The 19,272-nt window shown below is 60.2% G+C and overlaps 1 protein-coding gene across 1 annotated transcript; it reads right to left on the reverse strand.

Annotated features, from left to right (window-relative positions):
- Window positions 1-1,954: 1,954 nt before the first annotated feature.
- MYLK2 (myosin light chain kinase 2) lies at window positions 1,955-17,794 on the reverse strand. Its single transcript, XM_084646004.1, has 13 exons — window positions 17,015-17,794; window positions 16,533-16,619; window positions 15,130-15,511; window positions 13,889-14,556; window positions 12,725-12,830; window positions 10,682-10,775; window positions 10,255-10,364; window positions 9,370-9,511; window positions 8,193-8,263; window positions 7,611-7,739; window positions 6,748-6,900; window positions 5,860-5,992; window positions 1,955-4,549 (listed from the first exon to the last, which is right to left on the reverse strand). Exons 2-13 carry the CDS (start codon window positions 16,582-16,584, stop codon window positions 4,469-4,471), a joined length of 2,121 nt encoding a protein of 706 aa, XP_084502130.1. The 5' UTR covers window positions 16,585-16,619; window positions 17,015-17,794; the 3' UTR covers window positions 1,955-4,468.
- Between the last annotated feature and the right edge of the window lie 1,478 nt (window positions 17,795-19,272).

The raw sequence follows: 19,272 nt of genomic DNA on the forward strand, positions 1-19,272 counted from the left end.
CACGCAGCAGGGCAGTGCAGAGCATGAGGGGGAAAGGGAGGGAGACCCGCATCTGGTCTCGCAGGGGAGCGCTGCCAGGGAGGTGATGCTTGGAAAGGCCAAGCCTCCGGCCTGACTCACTCTCCTTCCTCGGTCTGATTCCAGCTGTGGGAAACAGCCTCTCCCCCTTTCCCGCTCCATTAGCCAGAGGGAGAGATGTGGTGAAAGTGACAGGGAACGTGGCGCTGCCAAGCCCCGAGCGGCCAGCTTCCGGTGCCGTGGTGGCAAGGGGAGAGGCGCATTTTTGTCTCTCACAGAGAGGGGCCTTGCTCCCATCTCTGAGAAAGAGAGACTGCCAGCGAGCGGGGGAAGCGGGTGAGATCAGAGAGCAAAGAGCCAGCCGGGGTGGGGGCAGAGCCCAGGGCAGGCAGGGGCCCCTGACCCAACCGCCATGTTCAAGGGAAACACCTCATCCCGGGCAGCTTTCAGCAGAGTACTGTAACGGAGGCTCAGCGGCCCAGCCCCCTCCCCCCCCAGCACTGTAACACCCCCCACCACCACCCCTGAGCCCCAGCCCCCAACTGCACCATCTCCTTTTGTCTCAGCCCCGTTCAAACTGCAGCATCCAACGTCCCCGTCAGACAGCGCCTCAGGGGGCATATTCCCCCGAACCGTGAGGCCAGCCTGCAGCCCGTCCTGGCCAGCCGGCCTTGGCACGTTACCGGCTCAGCCCCTGGCTGGAAAGGGACAGCCCACTACTCAGCCCCTGGCGGGCTCCCTGCCCTTCACAGCCTCACCGTGGCATATGGGGACAAGGGACGCTCGGGGAGGAAGCCCCATGGACGGCTAGGTTATTGGTGTGTAAATATAACGGCCGCAAGCATAGGTGAGGGTGGCAGGCCTGGACCCTCAGCCCTCTGCTCCACCACAGAATAGCTACAGCACGGACAGTGGTGCTGGAACATCCCCACCTTGCCCTGCCTCTAGCCTCTGCTCCAACCTGCAGGGAGCCCTGTCCTCGCAGCTGGGCACGCCGGGGAGGTGGTGGGGTTTGGGCTGTGGACACCACCCCACGGGTAGCTGGAGTTGGACCCAAGCTCATTTGACGCAGGCCCCCTACGGGCAGATGGTAACGAGCCTGGCCCTTGCTGTTTCCCCCAAGCCCCCACTCTCCAGCTAAGCAGAGAGCAGATTCAGTGCCCGCGTAGTCCCCCATCCCAGCATACAGAGTACCCCACCCCACTCCTAGCAGCTTGGGGACCCAGTTCTATTGGATATAAATTCTTATCCCGCACTCAGCACCGGAGAGGTTGAGCGCCGGCCCCTCGTGCCCTGAGTGTCTGGAGAGGGGAGATGACAGCCAGAAGCCTGAGGGAGCAGGGCAGGGAATGATGGGGGGGAGCTGGGGCCCTGAGAAGGGGGACACAAAGCTGCAGTGGAAGGAAGATCCTGCTCTAAGGGCTAGGGCCTAAGAATAAATGCAAGAGTCACTTCAACACCTAGCTTCTCGCTCACCCAGCACAAAGGCCCAGGGCACCCTGTGGACAGGAGCCAGGGACCCGAGACACTGAATCCTGAGCATCTACAGAGAGCCGGGGTTCAATCCTCAGCTCTCCTAGCATCTGCAGGGAAGGGAAACCCAAAGGTCCAGGCCCCAGGCTGGTACCGTAGCTGGCTGGTAGCCAGGAAGCCGGGTTCAGTCTAAGGCAGTGAGTGGAAAGCGGGGGAGATAGGTCAGGTCACCCCAGAGAAGTTGGGGGAGGCACAACTAATGCAGAAGGGTTCCGTAAAGGCCCAGCATCATTTGCTCGTTTCACATGGGCAGGGAGGAAATGCTGAGGGAGGTGAGAAGATTTAACCCACTCGCTGATCTCAGGGCCTGCTCCTGACGGGGACATGAAGACCTTAGCATGAGGCAGCCTGGGGCTCAGAGCCAGCCCCTCCCACCCCGTACAACAGAATCCACTACAAGTGCTTGGAATCGGGCCTGTACATTTATTTACATTAAGCCGAGAGCTCCGGCGTCTCTCAAGAGAACGTACATCTTTCTGCACTACTGGGGGGCTGCTGCTAGGGAGGGTACACACACAGGGGCTGGAGTCCAACATCTGGGTTTGTGCTCTGCTGGGCAGAGGAAATCCAGTGGACCCAGGGTGAAAATGGGGCAGAGGGAGAAGGGTTTTAGCGAAGAGATACAGACCTCAGCTGGGGTACACTGGTGCAGATCCTCTGAGGTCAATGGAGTCCCACCAGTGTACCCCAGCTGAGGGTGTGGCTCAGTGCCCATGTTCTGCGTGAGGCACTTTTGGGCTAGGTCAAGTGCTGTCTGGCTATTTCTGTGCCTAACAGATACAGGCTGCCCGTTAGCTAGCACCCTGCTTTTTCATAATGAATCGCCCGTGGACGACACCAAGCCCGGGGTTCACCTGGACAGAAAGGGGCGTGGCCTCAGACTTGTTCTGCAAACCCCTCCCAAGAGAGGCACAGACTCCATGGAGGATCCTCCCATCCCTACCCCTAGCTACTACGTCAGTACAGAGCCACACAGGAGCTCCCGCATCACCAGGGGAGGCAACTCCCATCATTACACCCCACCCTAGAGGGGCCTAGATCCCCTGGGCAGCTCAGACCTTGATGGCGGGTCTGCAGGGGGTTTCCCTCGGACCAAGCCCTGCCAGCTGTTGAGCACAATGGTTCAGGCTCAGGATGGAACAGGAAGGAAAGTCCAGAACCTGAGGGAGCTCCCACACTCTCCTCCCATCGGGGGGTCCCTGGGCCCAGCGAGCAAAGGGTAGTTCCTGTGTGTTGGTGGTCAGTGCTGAAGCAGTCCTTTCATATGTGCGAGGGGGAGCGGCGAGCCCAGCTGGTCTGCATTAGGATGCTCTCTTGCCTTTATCTTCTGGGGGACGTGTGAAGGGAAGGTTGTGTTCTCCCCCCCGCTAGCAGCGCAGAAGGGCAGGGAGGTTAGGAACTAGCACAAAGCCGCCTTCTTTCTTCCCTGGCCTCCATCTGGGGAAAGCGCCTGAAATCTGTGCTCTGCACTTCCTCCTTTCCTGTGCGTGGAGCCTCCCGGCACTGACAGGAACTCAGCCCTGCACGCCGGCTTCCAGGACCCTGATCATGGGCAGAGGAGGGTTTCTGCTCAAGCGGCAGCCTCGCATGCTAGTCCAGCGGTGAGCAGATCCAGAGGCTGGCAGTAGGCATCCTACCTGCAGGCCGGGGAGTACACTCTGCACTCCGAGGGCTTGAGTGCAAATCCTGACAGTAGCACACAGTTACGTTACTCCTCCTGCACTCAGGAGCTGGGAGCACAGATCCAGACAGCAGTGCACAGAGGCTGTGACCAGCAGTCCTGTGACATAGCCATGGTGTGTCTCCTATTGCACTCAGAGGCAGAGAGCAGGAATCTTGGTTCTCAGGTAGAGACTGGTGTGTGGTGCACGGACCCTGCCCCACTCATTAGGCTGGTCTGCGTGTCCCATTGCAAGTCGCAGAACGGAAGTTGAACACAAACAGCAGAACGCAGGGAATTGCAATGTGGAGTCTAAGGATGCTGCAGTCTAGGGTTTGCAAGGTGCTCTCCGCACCTCTGGTCGCACCGTGCACTGGGAGTCCAGCTGGCAATTCCACAGCTCGGCGAGTTCAGTGCAGTCGTCTCACGACAGCAAAGGATCCAGGCCGATAGCAGCACAGGGAGGATGGGACTCAGAGTAACAATCCAGGCGCACTAGGGGATACAGAAGAGACCTGGGCTGGTAACTGCACAGTTGGTTAGGAGCAGGAGCCTATGGGATGCAGAGTGGTAGCTGTCACAGCTGTACAGAATCTGTAGCAGGGATACAGGGTGCTAAGATGGCAACACCACGTTTGTGTGAGCTCCAGACCAGTAATCTCAAAGGGGATCAAAGCTGTAGTATGTCCTAGTGGTACAGGATCCAGGCACCTCGTCACAGAGAATGAGAATTCCAGGGTTGTGGTATTGAACCAGAAGGAGATCCACAAAGGCAGCTTTGCAGCAGCATGGGATCCAGGGCAGGAGCCTCACACCGGGCACAGGACCGAGAGGAGTCAGCTCACAGCAGTTCAGGATCCAGAGCAGCATTATCCCAGTGGTCTGGACCCTGGAGCAGTGACAGTGCGGGATAGAATCTAGAGAAGGAATCTCATGGCAGGGACAGAATCTAGAGCAGGACTCTCAGCAGGATGGGATCCAGCAGTAATCTCACTGCAGTGGGAGCAGGAATTACACATCTGTACAGGACTGGGATATCTCAATTCATTGCCCCAGCAGTGAACTCCTTGTGTTTGGGAAGCGGATTGATTCTGAGCCCAAGTGGAGATCCTCCTGCCTCCAGAAGCAGGGACTACATGCCACTTTCCTGTGCAGGCCCCGGGGAGCAGGCCTTCAGAGCACAGCTCAGGTTTCAGGGGATTGCCCTTTGGCCTTGACTCACGCGTTGCTCAAATCCCACCCAGCTCAGCCCCACACTCAGACACCCAGCGCCGTCAGGGATCCCGAGCTGCTGATCTTCTTGAATCGGTTGGCAGCACACACACCAATGAAGTTTTTCTGTTAGGGAAACAAGAAAGAAGTTATTCCCCATTTGGAGGCTGGACAGCGCTCGTTAAAGAGACCTCTTTTGGGGATGGTGTAGGACCCCTGGCGGTGGGGACTTCAGATACTCCAGTCCCTAACTCTCCCAGCACAGAACACCGCAGGCGTGCTAGGAAGTGGTAGACGGCAATGGGTCTCAAAGCCAGAGGATCACTGGGGATCCCTTTATGAGCCACTGGGGATCCATTGATCTCTTTCCACCAGGCCAGAGATGCTTCTCTTGACCATCTGCCAGTCTTTGAGCAGTGACTCTTCCAGCTGCCTGCCACCCATGCTCAGAAGCCTGGAAGGTTTTCAGAAATTTCTTAGCCCAAATAAGCTGGACACCCACAGACATCCCTGTGTCTCTGCATGGCTTCCCGGCACCCGCTCAGCCAGGATTGAATCAGAGACAGAAGCAAAGTGCAGAGCACCCTGGAGAGAGGAGACTGGTGGGGGCTGCTGGCAGCGAAGCCCAGCCCCCACCAAGAGGGAACCAACAGCACAGATCCAGGCTAGGGGTGCGACTGCAGGCAAAGGGAGTGGCTCCCCCCATTGGAGTCTCTCTATCCTGACATCGATTCCTCCTGTGGCCAAGCCCTGGGGCAGGCAAGGAATCAGGGACAGAGATCCTAGAGGAACCCGTACGTAAGGAGCAGTCCCTGATGTGGGGTGCACGCACAGGGTGCCCTTTACACAGGGCCTGGGGGACGGAAGTAAGGGAAGAACCACATGAGGAATAAGAGACATTTCAGAAAAACTCCACATCCCTTAGCACAGCATGATTCCTCGCTGCAGAGACCATTTCGAGTACACCACACAATTACCACACACGTCAACGTCAGGTTTAAAATGGTCCCCAGCATCCCTTTAACGTCAGGGACGGGGGGGGGGGGGGTCACCCTGAGGGACAAATCCATGAAATCAGGGATCGGGGGCGGTGAGAGTCGGGGCAGTGGCTCCCCCAGGCTGTAGGGCACACAGACGCCCTCAAGCTCTCCCTCCTCGCTGCCCCATACTGTTGACAGAGGTAGGGCACAGAGAAACCACCCTGCCCCATCCTCCTCTCCCCCATGGCTTTCTGCTTCCTCTTCTGTGCACTCAAGTGGGGGCAGAGTGCTCTCTCTGGGTGCTCCTGTCCCCCATTCCCTTCAGGGAGCCAGCGCCCCAGCCCGCCCCATGGGCTGGCCCTGCTCGGCGACCCCCTGCTCCCAGCACAGGGAGCTCACCCCCAGCACGGACTGTCCCCACTGCACACAGCGATCAAGGGGGAGCCTCCTTCATACCTTCCAGCGCCGCCGCATGACGTACTTCCGGAGCAGGACCTGGGATTTCAGGCGCCGGTTGCAGCGCTTGGCCTTCTCAGCCAGGTCGTTCAGCCAGGGGTGCTGGAGGCACCTGGCCGCACTCATCCGGCCGCTGCGGGGGAGAGGACTGCAGGTGACGCCTGGCTCCTAGTGGGGTTCAATTGCCCCGAGGAGCCCCGCATTGCTCCTGCTTTCCACCCCCCACCCGAGACCCATGGGTGCTGCCAGCTGCCCTTTGTAGCTGGGCCTGGGCCTGTGTTAATTAACCCCAAGAACACACTGGGGGGAACGAGGGTGCAGTCATATTCCTGCACAGGCCCTGAGGCTGCTGCTGGCCACGTGAGCCTAGCACCCTTGGCTGCCTCCTTGGGGCAGGGTCAGTCTCCTCTGACCCAGAGATCCCCCGTGGAGGCAAGGACCAGGCACCAGAGCCTGGTCTCTCCTCCCTTCCCTGCTTGGAAAGGCCTCCAGTCCCCTCCCTCTTTCCAAGAGCCTTGCTTATGAGAAGCCTTCCCCAGGGCCAGGATCCGGCTGAGCAGTCAATGCTGCCTGGCCCCTGCTGTGACCACGGGGTGCAGCCAGGGGAACGGGCAAGAGGAGGCTGGCCAGGTCGTCAATCAACATGGGGGCAGGGATCCATGTCGTCCTCTTGGGGCTGCCTGTCTCTGCACCCACAGCGAGCTTGGCAAGGCTCAGACAGCAGCATCCAGCCTTGCCCCAGGCCAGGTCCTGGGAGTGCTCCCACTGGCAAGGAGTGGGGGCGCTTGCCCCCAGGTGGGAGGTGATGGACTGCCAGGCCTGTGTGCCTGATGCCAGCTGAGCTGGCCGGACCCAATCGCTCTGGGCCGCCCTCGACTCGACTCAAACCTCTTCTGCTTGATAATCAGATTCGAGACAAAGTCCTTGGCTTCGTCCGAGATGCCCTCAAAGGCTTCCTCGTCAAAGTACCACGTGGCTGCCAGGACATTGTTCAGGGTTTCCGCGTCATCGTCTCCCAGGAAAGGGGAGAGGCCACTTAGCCTGGGAAGAGAGGAGGGAGGGAGCCATCACAAGTCTCAAGCTGTGCTCGGAGTGCCTCAGGAAGGGACAAGACACAGGCCCTGTTTCCTCAGCGGGGTCCCAATTCCTTCTGCACAAAACCACTCGCTCGCTCCCTCCCTCTGCCTGGGATCATGAGGAGAGAGGCAGGGAAGCCAGCGGTCAGCGCTCTTAGAAAGGAACCAGTGTGTTCCCAGCTGGCATCTTGCTGCGTTCCCATCCTGTCTCAGCTGGGAGAGGTGAGCCATTTCCTGTCCACGCGCACAGCCCGCCCCTCCCAGATGTTCCAGCCACCCAGCTCCGAGCAGCCGCTGGACGGCTTTCCACTCCCTTTGAGAAAGGGCAGTCAGTGCTGGGGAGAGGTGCCAAAGGGCACGGTCAGCCCTGAAAGCTGGTGCCCTCTATACACAATGCCTCAGGCACCCGAGGAGGTAGGGCCTGCCTTATTTTACAGATGGGGAAACTGAGGCACAGAGGTTCAGAGACTGGCCCGAGGTCACCTACCGACTCAGTGGCAGAGCTGGGAATGGAACCCAGGAGTTCTCTTGCCAGCCCTTGGCTCGACAGCTGCCTCATACTCCTCTCCCACACAGCTCTGCTGCCAGCCTGGTCCACGTCTACAGTTAAAGCCCAGAATGGTTCTCACCCTACCCCAGCCCTAGTGCCACCCAACCTGTGCCCACCACACGTACAACATGTAGGTGATCACACCCAGACTCCACATGTCTGTCGAATAGGAGACTTGGTCGTAGTTCACCACCTCCGGGGACAGGAACTCGGGGGTCCCAAAGTTCACTTTCAGCTTCTCCCGGGGGTTGTATCTATGGGCAGGAAGAGCCAGGTCAGTGAGAGCTCCTGGCACTGGTCCCGGTGCCAGCACCCCCGCCCGTTCACATTCACCACCTCCGCCCACACGTCACCCTGGCTCTATGCTGCTCCAGCCCAGGGAAGAAACATCCTGGCCTGGCCCCAGCCTGAGGCAGAACCAAGCCGGTTATTATAACGGCCCCAAACCGCTATCCCCTGTGGGGCATGGCTGACTCGGCAGAGCTGCTGCCAAGCCCAGACTGCAGATTCCACCCCACCCCACTGGGATTCCTTCCTGACCTTCCCTAAGGCCCACAGCAGGGTCAGGCGTAAGGCCAGTGCAGCTGGTCCCTGAGCGTGGCCTTTGCCCAGCTCCAGGGGACATGGGAAGGGAGAACAGAGGATGTCGGGCAGGGAGAAAAGCAGGAGCGAAGGAGCGAGCCCAGTCCCGGAGGGAGGGGAGTTACCTTCGTGCCAGCCCAAAGTCGATGATCTTCACCATGTGCCCCGTGGAGGTGACACACAGGATGTTCTCAGGCTGCAGGGATGAAGTTCCTGAAGTTAGAACCCAGCTCGTGGCTACGTGCCTGCCTACCCCAGCCCAGGGTACGGTTACGGGCCACTCGCAGAGGAGTTTGAGACACTTGACGGAGAAAGGCCGGCTGGAGGCTAGGAGAGTTTTCTCCCTCTGTCCCTTAGAAGCATCAGGGATGTAGTCTGCTGGGTTCCCAGACCATGTACAGCGCCAGTCCTTGCATCTCAGTGGAGGCCATTGCACCTTTAACATCCTTGCCCCCGAGCTCCTACTAGGCACTGGAGTGGCTTAGAGCCCCAGAGGAGTTAAAATCCCCGCCCTTCCCAAGCACTGAGTCCCACCAAGGCCATCGCGTCACTAGTTCTGACTGCCAGTGTCTCCCGGGCCATGCTGTGCGGGAGCAAGTCAGAGAGAATCTCTTCTCCCAGCGTGTTCCTTGGGCAGCCCCCTGACATCAGAGTATGTCGGCGGACGCACAGATTGCGGTTTGTAGGCACTGAACGAGAGACAGACGCTGCACGGTCACCCTTGCTAACCCTGCTCCTAGACCCACCCAGATCAGCTGCAGCGACGTGCACACAGACCCGCCAGGCCCCCTAGAGCCACACTGAGATTTGCCCTTTGAATTGCTTGGAACCTGGACAGACCCCGGGTCTGAACGGAGCCCAAGGCTCTACCTGCATACAACCCACAATGACCTGGCCCAGGCTGGTCTGCAAAGCCAAGACTCCAGCCTCACCAGCCCGCGGGCCGGAGCCCAGGGTGACGGTATCGTGGGCAAGCCAAGGAATCTCCCTCGGAGGCCCAGCGTTGCCCCCGCCACTTAACAGCGGGACTCCTGATGCTCAGGAGTTGGAAGTTTCTGCTTCTGGAGGCTTCGTCCTCTCCCCAGAGATGATCCAGGCCGGGCTTGTCACGCTCTCACGTACCGAGTTCCCCCCAGGCAGCATGTGCCCTCCTCGCACCCAGGCCCCACAGCCAGGGGCTCTCTTCTCACCGAGAGCAGCCCTTCAGCCCAGCTTCAGAACCCTGCGAAGGTTTCCCCTCTAGCCCCCCAGCCCAGGAGCTGCAGCCTTGCTGTACCCCCTCTCTCCCTCCGCTCGTGGCACCTTGAGGTCCAAGTGCAGGACGTGCATCTGATGCATGAAGGTGATCCCGTCGCAGATCTGCCTCACGAACACCATGCAGTCCACTTCTGTCAGGTGGTAATCCTCGTCGATGATGCGCTCAAAGAGCTCCCCGCCCTCCACGCTGCACACAGACCAGCCACAGTGTCACCGGACTGCGCCAAGCAGACCCTAGCCACCGCGGCCCAGGCAAGTTACAGCCGAGCCGCTCTGCCCTGCATAGGAACGCTCCCCTACGTGACTCTAGGATCTCCCCCTGGCCTGGGCACAGGCAGAGCGGGGTGCTGGTTACAGAGGGTTCCCCTCTCCTGAAGCATGGGGGCAGAGGGTGGGTTACTGAGGAGACCCCTGGCCAAGGTTGCGTGGCAGAGGAACTGGGTAGCTCAGGAGGCCACTCGTTCTGGGTACAGGTGGGCGAGAGAAGGGGAATTCTGCAGGGAGACCCCAGACAGGGAACAGTCGACTCCCCATCCTGGTTCTAGACAGGTTAGTGGAGAGACTATGCTAGCCAAGATCCCGGCAGAGCAACTGGGGGGTTAGCGAGATTGCCTTGATTTCAGGGGTATGGGCTACAGATTATTTCTTCCAGGCAGGGTACCAGGAACTGGCATGCAAGCAGAGACGAGCACTACCTGGGCAGCGAATCTCCTAGCCAGAGCACAGGGGATGCAGGAGCCCTTGCTGGAACCTGTCACTGCACTGTGACTTGCACCAGGGGACGGCAGCTGAGCAAGTCTGCCCAGGAGGAAGGAGGTTCCCCACCCTCGGCGAACAAGCGCGGCACCGTCCAGAAGCTCCTGTGTCAAGCCGCCCAGGAGGCCGGCCAGCCGCAGCCCCGCACCGGCCACGCCAATGGGTGCTACTCACAACTCCATGAAGAGGACGATTTCCCGGGGCGTCTCGAAGGCGTCGTAGAGCTGGATCAGGTTCCTGTGGTTCAGTTGGTTCATCACCTCGATTTCAACCAAGGCCATCTCCTGTGGGACACGCACTGGGTCAACGCACGGAGCGCAGGCAGGGCCAGGGGAGACGGCAGCCACCGCCCGCAGCGTCAACACGCCAAGCCACCAGCTCAAGCACAGGCCAGGTGGCACCGCCCTCCGGTGGTTGGCCAACACACACAGCCGCAGGCGTACCTCGTCACATGCATGCAGACTGACGGACGTACACACCCAGTGACGCAGCCCCAGTGCAGAGATGGACACCTGTCTCTGTCCGGGCTAATGCATGGCTACACAGACAGCCACACAGAGACACATGCACAGGCAGACTCAGGAGAACACTCAGGACACACCTTGTCCTTCGAGCCCTGTTTCCTAATGATTTTGGCCGCGAGTTTGAGCCCCGTCCCTCTCTCGGTGCATGTGCGAACTTCACCAAACTTCCCCCTAGGGCAAAGAAAAGCAGACAGTAGAGGCTGCAATCCCCCCCACCCAAGGGCATGATCTGGCAAGAGGGCAAGCTCAGAGGCTAGCTGCAAAGGGGCCAAACTCAGCGGGGACATAAGTGGTTACAATGCCCATTTGCTGGCATCCCCATAGAAAGGAGTGGGCAGGGGGATGAGTTACCAGTTCTCAGGGTAACTGACCAGTCACATGAACTAAAGCTCAGTCCCAGGGGGGTCACTGGATTCTTGGGGTTTCCAAGCCTGGAGAAGGTGCATTCCTAAGCTGAAAAGCTTGGTTTTAGCCCCAGAAGCCCGGGGCAAGGCTCCCCTCAGAGCTGTTCCATGGATTTCCTTCCTCCAAGAGGGCACTGATGACCAAGAAGCAGCACTTCCGTTCCAGGGAGGAGGACTCCAGGGCATGTCCAGCCCTTGCTAACACCGGGCAGGACTCTACAGATCCAGTCCAGCTCTCCCACACGGCAGGGCAGGGCACTAGACAGTGGGCTAATAGGCACATAAGAACGGCCCTACTGAGTCAGGCCAAAGGTCCATCTAGCCCAGTATCCTGTCTTCCGACAGAGGCCAGTGCCAGGTGTCCCAGAGGGAATGAACAGAACAGGGAATCATCAGGTGATTCATCCCCTGTCGCTCATTCCCTGCTTCCGGCAAACGGAGGCTAGGAACACCATCCCTGTCCATCCTGGCTAATACCCATTGATGGGCCTATCCTCCATGAACTTATCTAGTTCTTTTTTGAACCCTGTTATGGTCTTGGCCTTCACAATATCCTCTGGCAAGGAGTTCCATAGGTTGATGGTGTGTTGTGTGAAGACATACTTCCTTTAATTAATAGGCACCAGGTTTAAAACAAATAAATTTGGTGACCTCTGGTTCTCCCTCTGTGGTCGGGATGAAAGGGGCATACAAGGTCCTGGACAGGCACTAGAGGGGTTACCCACTATACTGAGCTGGGACGAAACTTCAGCTGAACACCTGGTCTCTCCAGTCTGCCAAGCGAGGGGCACCTTGTCCCTATGAGATGCCAAGTACCAAATGAAGAACATCTGCCCCATCAGCACCTTCTGCTAGCTGGGCTACCCGGCAGCCTGAGCACAAGTCTCCCTCCTGAATGGAGCCAGCAATGCTGCTGCCGAACAGGGCAGGATCATCTCCGCACTGGGACCAGGCCTGGAGGGTGCAGAGATGCTGCCCGGCTGGGAGTGACTGCACCAGCCCATGCCGAATGGAGTAGTGCCACCTGGTTCTCCTGCACCACTAGCGGGCCCCCGGGGTTACCACACACATAACATGCTTGGCACTCGCTGCTGAGCTTCCCTGACTTTATCACCCTTGTATTTGGCCCAGACCTTCACCCTGAGTAACGTGCATTTGCCCTGTGCATGTCACCTTTCCCGGGGGGTGGGCTCAAAGTGGGCAGAGAGGGAGAGGGGGAGTGGTGGCAAGCCAGGGCCACCACCAGGAGCAGCGCTGGTGGAAAAGTTTCACTGAAATCACCAGGCAAGGTCTGAAGGTTTGGAAAGACACGGCAATGGGGATAAAGTTGGGTTATTTTCAAAAAAGACAAAGGAAACATTTTGAAAGCATCTAAATGTCCCAGAGCGCTGTTTTCTGAGCACAGCGGTTTGATTTGGTCTCTAAATGGCTTTTTGAAATGAAAAAAACCCAACCCCATTGTTTTACAAGCATTTTTTAAGGTTCAAAAAATGACATCAGAACGAACTATTTCAATGGGTCCAAGGGAGAGTTTGGGAAACTTCATTTTGCAGGAAATGTCGACGGTTGGGAGCTTCCCCTCCCTATTTCTAAATGGAACAAAATTTTCAAAATCATGGAGTTTCCCACAAAACAGAAAACACAGCTGGGGCCCGGCTGTGCACCCCGGGCCAGTCTCCCAGCCCCACAGCAGCTCCCTGGGCAGCTGGCTCTTACCCGCCCAGCATCTCCTTGGTGTTGATGTTGAACATGCTGTTCACGGTGCCGGATTTCAGGGAGACAATGCGATGGGCGAAGGGAGCAGGCGGCGGAGGAATATCGTCTGCGGAGACAAGATACATGGGACCACCCAGCTGCTTCCATCTTTCTCAGCTGAGCCTATGGGGCTGGGGAGATCCTCAGGAAGCAGCCCCCCTCTCCCTCCTGGCTGGTGGAACCAGAGCTTCATCCACGCCTGGGGCGATGCCGGCACCTAGTGGCAAAGCCTGGTACAGCCTGCAGCCAGCACCTCCTAGCCTCCCACTCCTGTCCCTTCGCGGCTAAGTCACAGCACGTGGCCCCCTCTTTATAAATAGCAAAGGGTGCCGCAGACCACCCAGGAGCCTGACAATAAATCATGAGGTTACCGAGCCCATCAGCAGCTCCAGTTTCGTTCCATAACCCCGTTAGACCCCTTTGGACCCCACCGGTCTCCTTAACAGCCCCTGAAAGATCCTCACAGCCCCATCTGCAGTCACAGACCCCTGATTCCGCGCTGACCGCCAAGCTCCCCTCAAGCCACGGTCTGCATTCCCACACCCCACATTTCCACCTTGCACTGCCCCTCCTGCTCTGCTGATCCTGGGCCCACTGCCCAGCCCCAGGGCATTGCCATGCTGTGCCATCCACACTTCAGTTCCGGAGAGCTAGCCCTTCGCTCCTGGCCTTCCGATCCCCATGGTCCAACCCTGCATTCCCCACTGCACACAGCTCAGGCCCCAGCCTGCCCTCCCTCTGAACATGCCCGCACCGCCTGCACTGTCAATCTGCCCAGCTCCAGGACACGCTGTCCTAGGCGGGCAATGCCGATGGTGCAAAGATCTGAGTGACACGTCCCAGGAGCTCTTGGGACTCCTGCCCTGCTCTTAGATATCACAGGGAGAGGCTCTCTCTGGGTCTCGTGCTATGTGTCAAAGGAGAGCTGCAAGAACATGCCAGATGCAGAGTGGGCTCAAGGCTTCCCATCCCAGCAGCAGGATCCTGGCTCGGGGACAGGTCAGCTTTGTTTGAAGCGAACCCATAGCTGGAGCACCACTGATGGGCGGTGAATCAGAGATACCGGCACCCCCGTTCTGCTGGACAGAGTCCACCCTACATGCCTAAGAGACAGCACAGCCTTACCCAGTATCTGGAAAGGGTCCTCTTTCCCGAAGTCTGGCGTTAGGTAGGGGCTGGGCGGGGGCTCCACTTCCTCCTCCTCTGGTGAAGGTGGCTGTTCCCCAGCGACAGGGCCTGTTTTCCCCACATTTCCGGCGCTGTCCAAGGCTGGAGGAGGCTGCTCCACTGAGCTGGGCTCTGCAGGGGTCTCGTCTGAAGCCAGCTGGGGTAGCCCCACCGAGCTGGGGGGCTCTGCAGGGGTCTCATCTGAAGCCGGGTGGGGTAGCCCCACCGAGCTGGGGGGCTCTGCAGGGGTCTCGTCTGAAGCCGGGTGGGGTAGCCCCACCGAGCTGGGGGGCTCTGCAGGGGTCTCGTCTGAAGCCGGGTGGGGTAGCCCCACCGAGCTGGGGGGCTCTGCAGGGGTCTCGTCTGAAGCCGGGTGGGGTAGCCCCACCGAGCTGGGGGGCTCTGCAGGGGTCAGGTCCCCACTGCTGCTAGCTGGGCTGGACACCTCACTTGGGGTGGGTTTCTCTGGACAAGTCTGGTCTCTGGGGGCATCCAAAGCAGGGCCAAGCACCTCCGCTAGACTGGGTTCTGCTGGCAAAGCGCTGACTCCTTTGGCAGGAGTTGCTGTACCCTGCGGGCTCTTCCCTTCGGCTCCCATCTTCACAGCCTGGGGCTCCTCCCCTGGTCTGAAAGGGAGACGTAGCAGTGTGGGCCTGGCACACCTGATCCAACCCACCATTAATGTCTCCAAAGAGGGAGCTGAGCTGCTCGCCCTGGTCTGCACCTCATTGCGTGTAAGGAAACACCCCCGTCCCGGAAAGGTCCCATGCCCTGCAGAAGGTCGAGTACGTGAGCGGAAGGGGATCCCAGAGACTGGGTCCCATCGGATGTTCTGCACCCAGGAGCGGGCTGACTCCAGTTGCAGGGTGGGGCCCAAGAGGAGACAGTCCCAGGGAGGCCAGGATCTCAGAAGAGCATCCAATGCGGGAGCATAGGCTCCACCTCCCCAGAGAGGAATCTCTGCCCTGCCAGGTGACTTCCCTTTGGCATGTGGTTCTCTAGGGAGCCCATCCTGGTGTGAACGCTGCAAACCAGGCACACGTGGAGGACTGGGGTGCAGAGCAGGGAGGAAGGATGAAGGGAGGGGACCCTGGCATTAGGAGACAAGCTAGGGGCTTCCCACTCCACCAAACCAGCAGGGTCAGCCTCCCAAGCTGCCTGGGGGGATCAGATTCCTAGAGAGAGAAGTGAGATATTACCTCTGGCTGCTGACTGGGCAGCTCAGGCTCCGCTGGGGAGCTGGGGGCTCATGCTTGGAGGCCGTAGGCTGGCTCTGGATTTCTGCCCTCTCCTTGGCCACTGCTTTCTTCCCACTGGCCTTTGTCCCCTTCCCAGCCATGGGGACGCTCTTCTCTCCAGGCTCTGCCTTTTCTCCTTCTCTCTCCGCTGGCTGCGAGGTTGCTGGGGCCGACTGGCCAGCGTGGCTCTCTGCTCCTCCAGGGGCCATGCCCTCCCCCACGCTGGTGCGAGGCCTGGCGTTCTGGCCCACGGGCGCCCCCTCCGAAGGAGCTGTGGCAGCAGCTGGCTGCCCTGAGGGGCCCTCTAAAGCCTGGGGCATCTCTGCAGGCTTTGGTGAGGCTTCTGTACAAGAGAAGAAAGTCAATAGCTCCCCAGAGGGGGCTGATCCACCCCCAGGGAAGAGACCCACAAACCCAGATCCTTGGTCTCAGCTACCCTTCGTTACACAGGCAGGTCCCTCAGCTCAGACCCCATGCTAGACGGCCAGACAGGCCTGCTCTCCCTTCTCGCTCCCGACCCCCTGGCTCCAGAGGGCATCCCACAGGGCTGCCCCTGCGCCGGGCTGCCTTTGTCCTGCAACAAGGGGTCGATGGCACCTTGGCGGGGCGAGGGGGGCGCCCCCCGTCACGCACCCAGAGCGGGGCCCCTGGGGCTCACTGGGAGACAGAGCCCAAGAGGCTGAAGGCCAGAGCCGCTCCCCCCAGGCTCCTGGCCAGATCAGCACAAGAGGAAGCAGCTCTGCAGGAAGGGAGCTGAGCGTCTCCAGGCGGCTGCCTGCAGAGTGGGGATCCCCCGAAGCCCTAGGCTGCTGGGCCGTGGGCTGAGCCCTCCCGTACATGGGGCTCGGGGGGGGGGGGCTCACACCATTGCCTTGGCCACGCTCTGCTCCCCAGGGGTTTTGCTCGCAAGCGCCGCAGCCTGGCCGCTCTCGCGCTGGCACCAGGTGGGGACTCGGCAATTGCGAGGCTGGGGGGGTCCCAGCGGGAGCGTGCAGACCGGGCGGGGCCAGGACAGCCCAAGGGCCAGTCGCGGGGCATGGCCGCCCTCCCTGCAGAGGGGAATCCAACCTCCCGGTACGGGGCAGCCGCTGCTCTGAGGTCTCCGGTGGGGCGGTTTCCCGTGCGCCCTGGGGAACCCGCAGCGCCGCCTTTGGTGGCCGAGGCTCCCGCGTTAGCCGGGGCCACACGCAGGACTGAGCCCCGGGTGGAGGAAGCAGCAGCCAGAGCCGCACCAGGCAGCATAGCGAGACCCCCCCCCCCCCCCGCAGCACCCTGCCCAGGAAACGCCGCGGTGTAGGCTTCGGGTTGCCCGGTGTCCTGGGGGGACCAGCCGCCCTCCCCGGCCAGCGCGCGGGGCCAGGTACCTGCTTCCACGCTCCGCAGCACGTGCTCGGCGCTTCCTTCTGCTGCGGCCATCAGGAGCGCGAGTCCTAGCGCCCCCCCGCCATGCCCTGGAGAGAGGGGCAGGAATGTCAACGGCCACATGCACCGGGGCGCCCCCGGCGACACCCCCCCCCCCGGCGGACTGTCCGTGCCTGGCCCCGGGGCCAGGAATCCAGACACCCGCGGAGCGGAGCCTCTGGCTGGGAGAGCACGTCCCGCACGCCAGCCAGGGAGCCAGGGCTGCTTAGCGCCGAGAGCAGGGCGAGCCCCGGGGCAGCGGCTGCAGCCCGCCAGCCCTTCCTTGCCCCCGGGGCTGGGCACTGGGTTGCCACGGCGAACTCCCTGGCCAGCCAGAGAGGAGCGGAGAGCGGCGGGCACAGCAGAGCGCAGCCCCTAGCCCCCGCTGAGCCGGACCTGGGCTACCCAAACGCAGTGTCCCTTGGGGGGCGGAGGGCCCGCTTACCTGGGTCCCCGTTGCAGCAGGCAGTCAGAGCAGCATCCGAGCTATGCCAACGCTGGGACGGAGCCGGCCCCTTCTATACTCAGCGGGACGGAGCCGGATTAGTGTGGGGAGAGAAGTATCCTTTACACCAGGGGGAGACCGTTACGCGTCGCCTTTCAGGCCACCTGTCGCTGCTGGAGCGCGTTCAAAGGACACTCCATTCTTCCCCCGGCCTCTCCGGCTTGGGGGAGACGGGAATTCAAACACACAGAGAACAGATGCCAGAGCCGCCCCCTGCCTCTGCCACCCACCGGCCGCTCAGGAAACGATCCTTCCCTAGAGGGGTCGGGGGGCGTGGACAGCTAAAGTGCAGTCCCCCCGCGCCCTGTGGAGCGTGTTACGGGCACACGCAGGAAGGGGGGCTTCGATCCCACGCCTGGACCCGAACTGCCCCGGGCACGGCCGGCGAGGTGCTTCCGAGACGCCCGGGGAGCCCAGCGGGAGCCACGCTCCAGCCCCGCAGAGCCCCTCCGCTGTGCGCTCTGCGGCCGCCACTAGTCCCGGCCCAGCTTGTTCATGACCCGCTCGGCCCAGGGCAGCCCGATTACACGGCAGCCCGTTCACAGCCCCGCTCCAGCCCGAGCCAAGGCGCGGGGCTGCCCAGGGCAGGTCCGGGGAGCGCTCCAGGTACAGGGGCACCACGCTGAAGTCAGGGGCAGGCCCGTCGCAAGAGCCAGGAGAACCCTCCAGCGCTCCCAGCAAACCGGGAGTGAAACCAGCTTCACTTGGGGACCCAACGCGTGTCATGTCCCAGCCTAGCGAGCCTTAAAATCTCGGAGCTAGGAGAGAATAAACCCCACTGCGGGTGTGGCCCTGCGGGAGGCAGCCCCACCCCTGCCCATCGTCCCCTTCCCGTTTTGTAAAACGCTCAAGCGCCCTTTCAACAAAGATCCAGAGACTAACCCCCCCCCCCCCCAACACCTGGAGAGAAGGAGCATCGGGTGGGCGGGTGGAGCTAGACAATCTGCAGTTTAATTAGAGGTTTGTGTCCAGTCTTTGCGTCTAAGCCCTAGAGGGCTATTGGGTTTATTGTGCAGTATTAATAACTGGAGACATGCTGACTGCTCACCCCCTGGCCCCAGGCATGCTAGGGCAGCAAGTGCAGGGTAGAGAAAGGGGCTAAGTCACACCTGCTTCTTCCACTCCTTAAAGCAAAGGGGAGCGCAGAGGCCTGGACTTTTTACCCTTTGGATATAAAGCAAAGAAGAGCTAGTAGTAGGTGCATCAGATGGGGAGCAGGGTCTAGTGGCTGCAGCTCTGTACTGCAAGCGGGAGCCCCATCCTCTAGTGGCAGCTCCGACACACTCGCTGTGTGACCTCAGGCAAGTCACATCGTGCCTCAGTTTTCCTATCTGTAAAATGGAGGGGGCAGCATTCACTTACCTGCCTTGCCGGGGCAGGTTGCACTAGTGCATGGAGACAGTGGATGGGAAGGTGCAGCAACTGCGGTTAGGACAGTGGCTGTGGAGGGGTGGCAGCTCTTTGGGTACCTCAGAAGGCAAGAGGCTAGACTTTCCCAGGACAGAAGCCTTGTTGCTCACTTAGGCAACTAGGAAGGTGCAATTCAAGCTGTTGCAATGCTGGCGAGGTTCCCAGTGGAGGCTGGGCATCAGAGCTCTGGGATTACCTCTGGCTTCTCCACACATTGGCCTTTGCCTGCTGCGGTCTTCCTCCGATGGGGCTCCAGCCTCCTACTGCTTGGAGTTCATAAGCTTTGAGTCATCCCTGTTAACACTCCCTAGCTTCTCCCTCCCTCACCTCCTCACAAGAGCACTGGACACTCAAGACATAACCGTGCTGCCTGCTTCCGAGCCGACGTCAACAACAACTCCTGACTCAGGCTCGTCTAGCACCTCTCACCTAGTGCACTCAACTTCCCTCTTCTATCACTAAGAGGGCAGCTACTTCTGGGGTGGAACGTACCCGCTGTTAAGTAGCACACAACACCGAGGGCAGGAAGAGGTGGATTCAGTAGAAGCTGCAGTAGGCGGTGCAGGCTGGCACTACTCTCAGCTGTTATATGATTAGTTACATACCTCTCCTATCCCAAACAGCCTCCCCTCCCTTCTTAGACCACATCCTTGCCACCAACTCTTTGGTGATCCCCTCGCCAGAGCCAGCCCACAATATGCGGCACGCACCAGACTAGATTGGAGATCCAGAGGTAGGTAGGGCCTGCTGCTAGATTGGAAGCATTGAAGGAGGACCGTGCCTTTCTA

This window comes from Lepidochelys olivacea (assembly GCF_965140295.1).
Source record: "Lepidochelys olivacea isolate rLepOli2 genome assembly, chromosome: 13".
NCBI lineage: Eukaryota > Metazoa > Chordata > Testudines > Cheloniidae > Lepidochelys > Lepidochelys olivacea.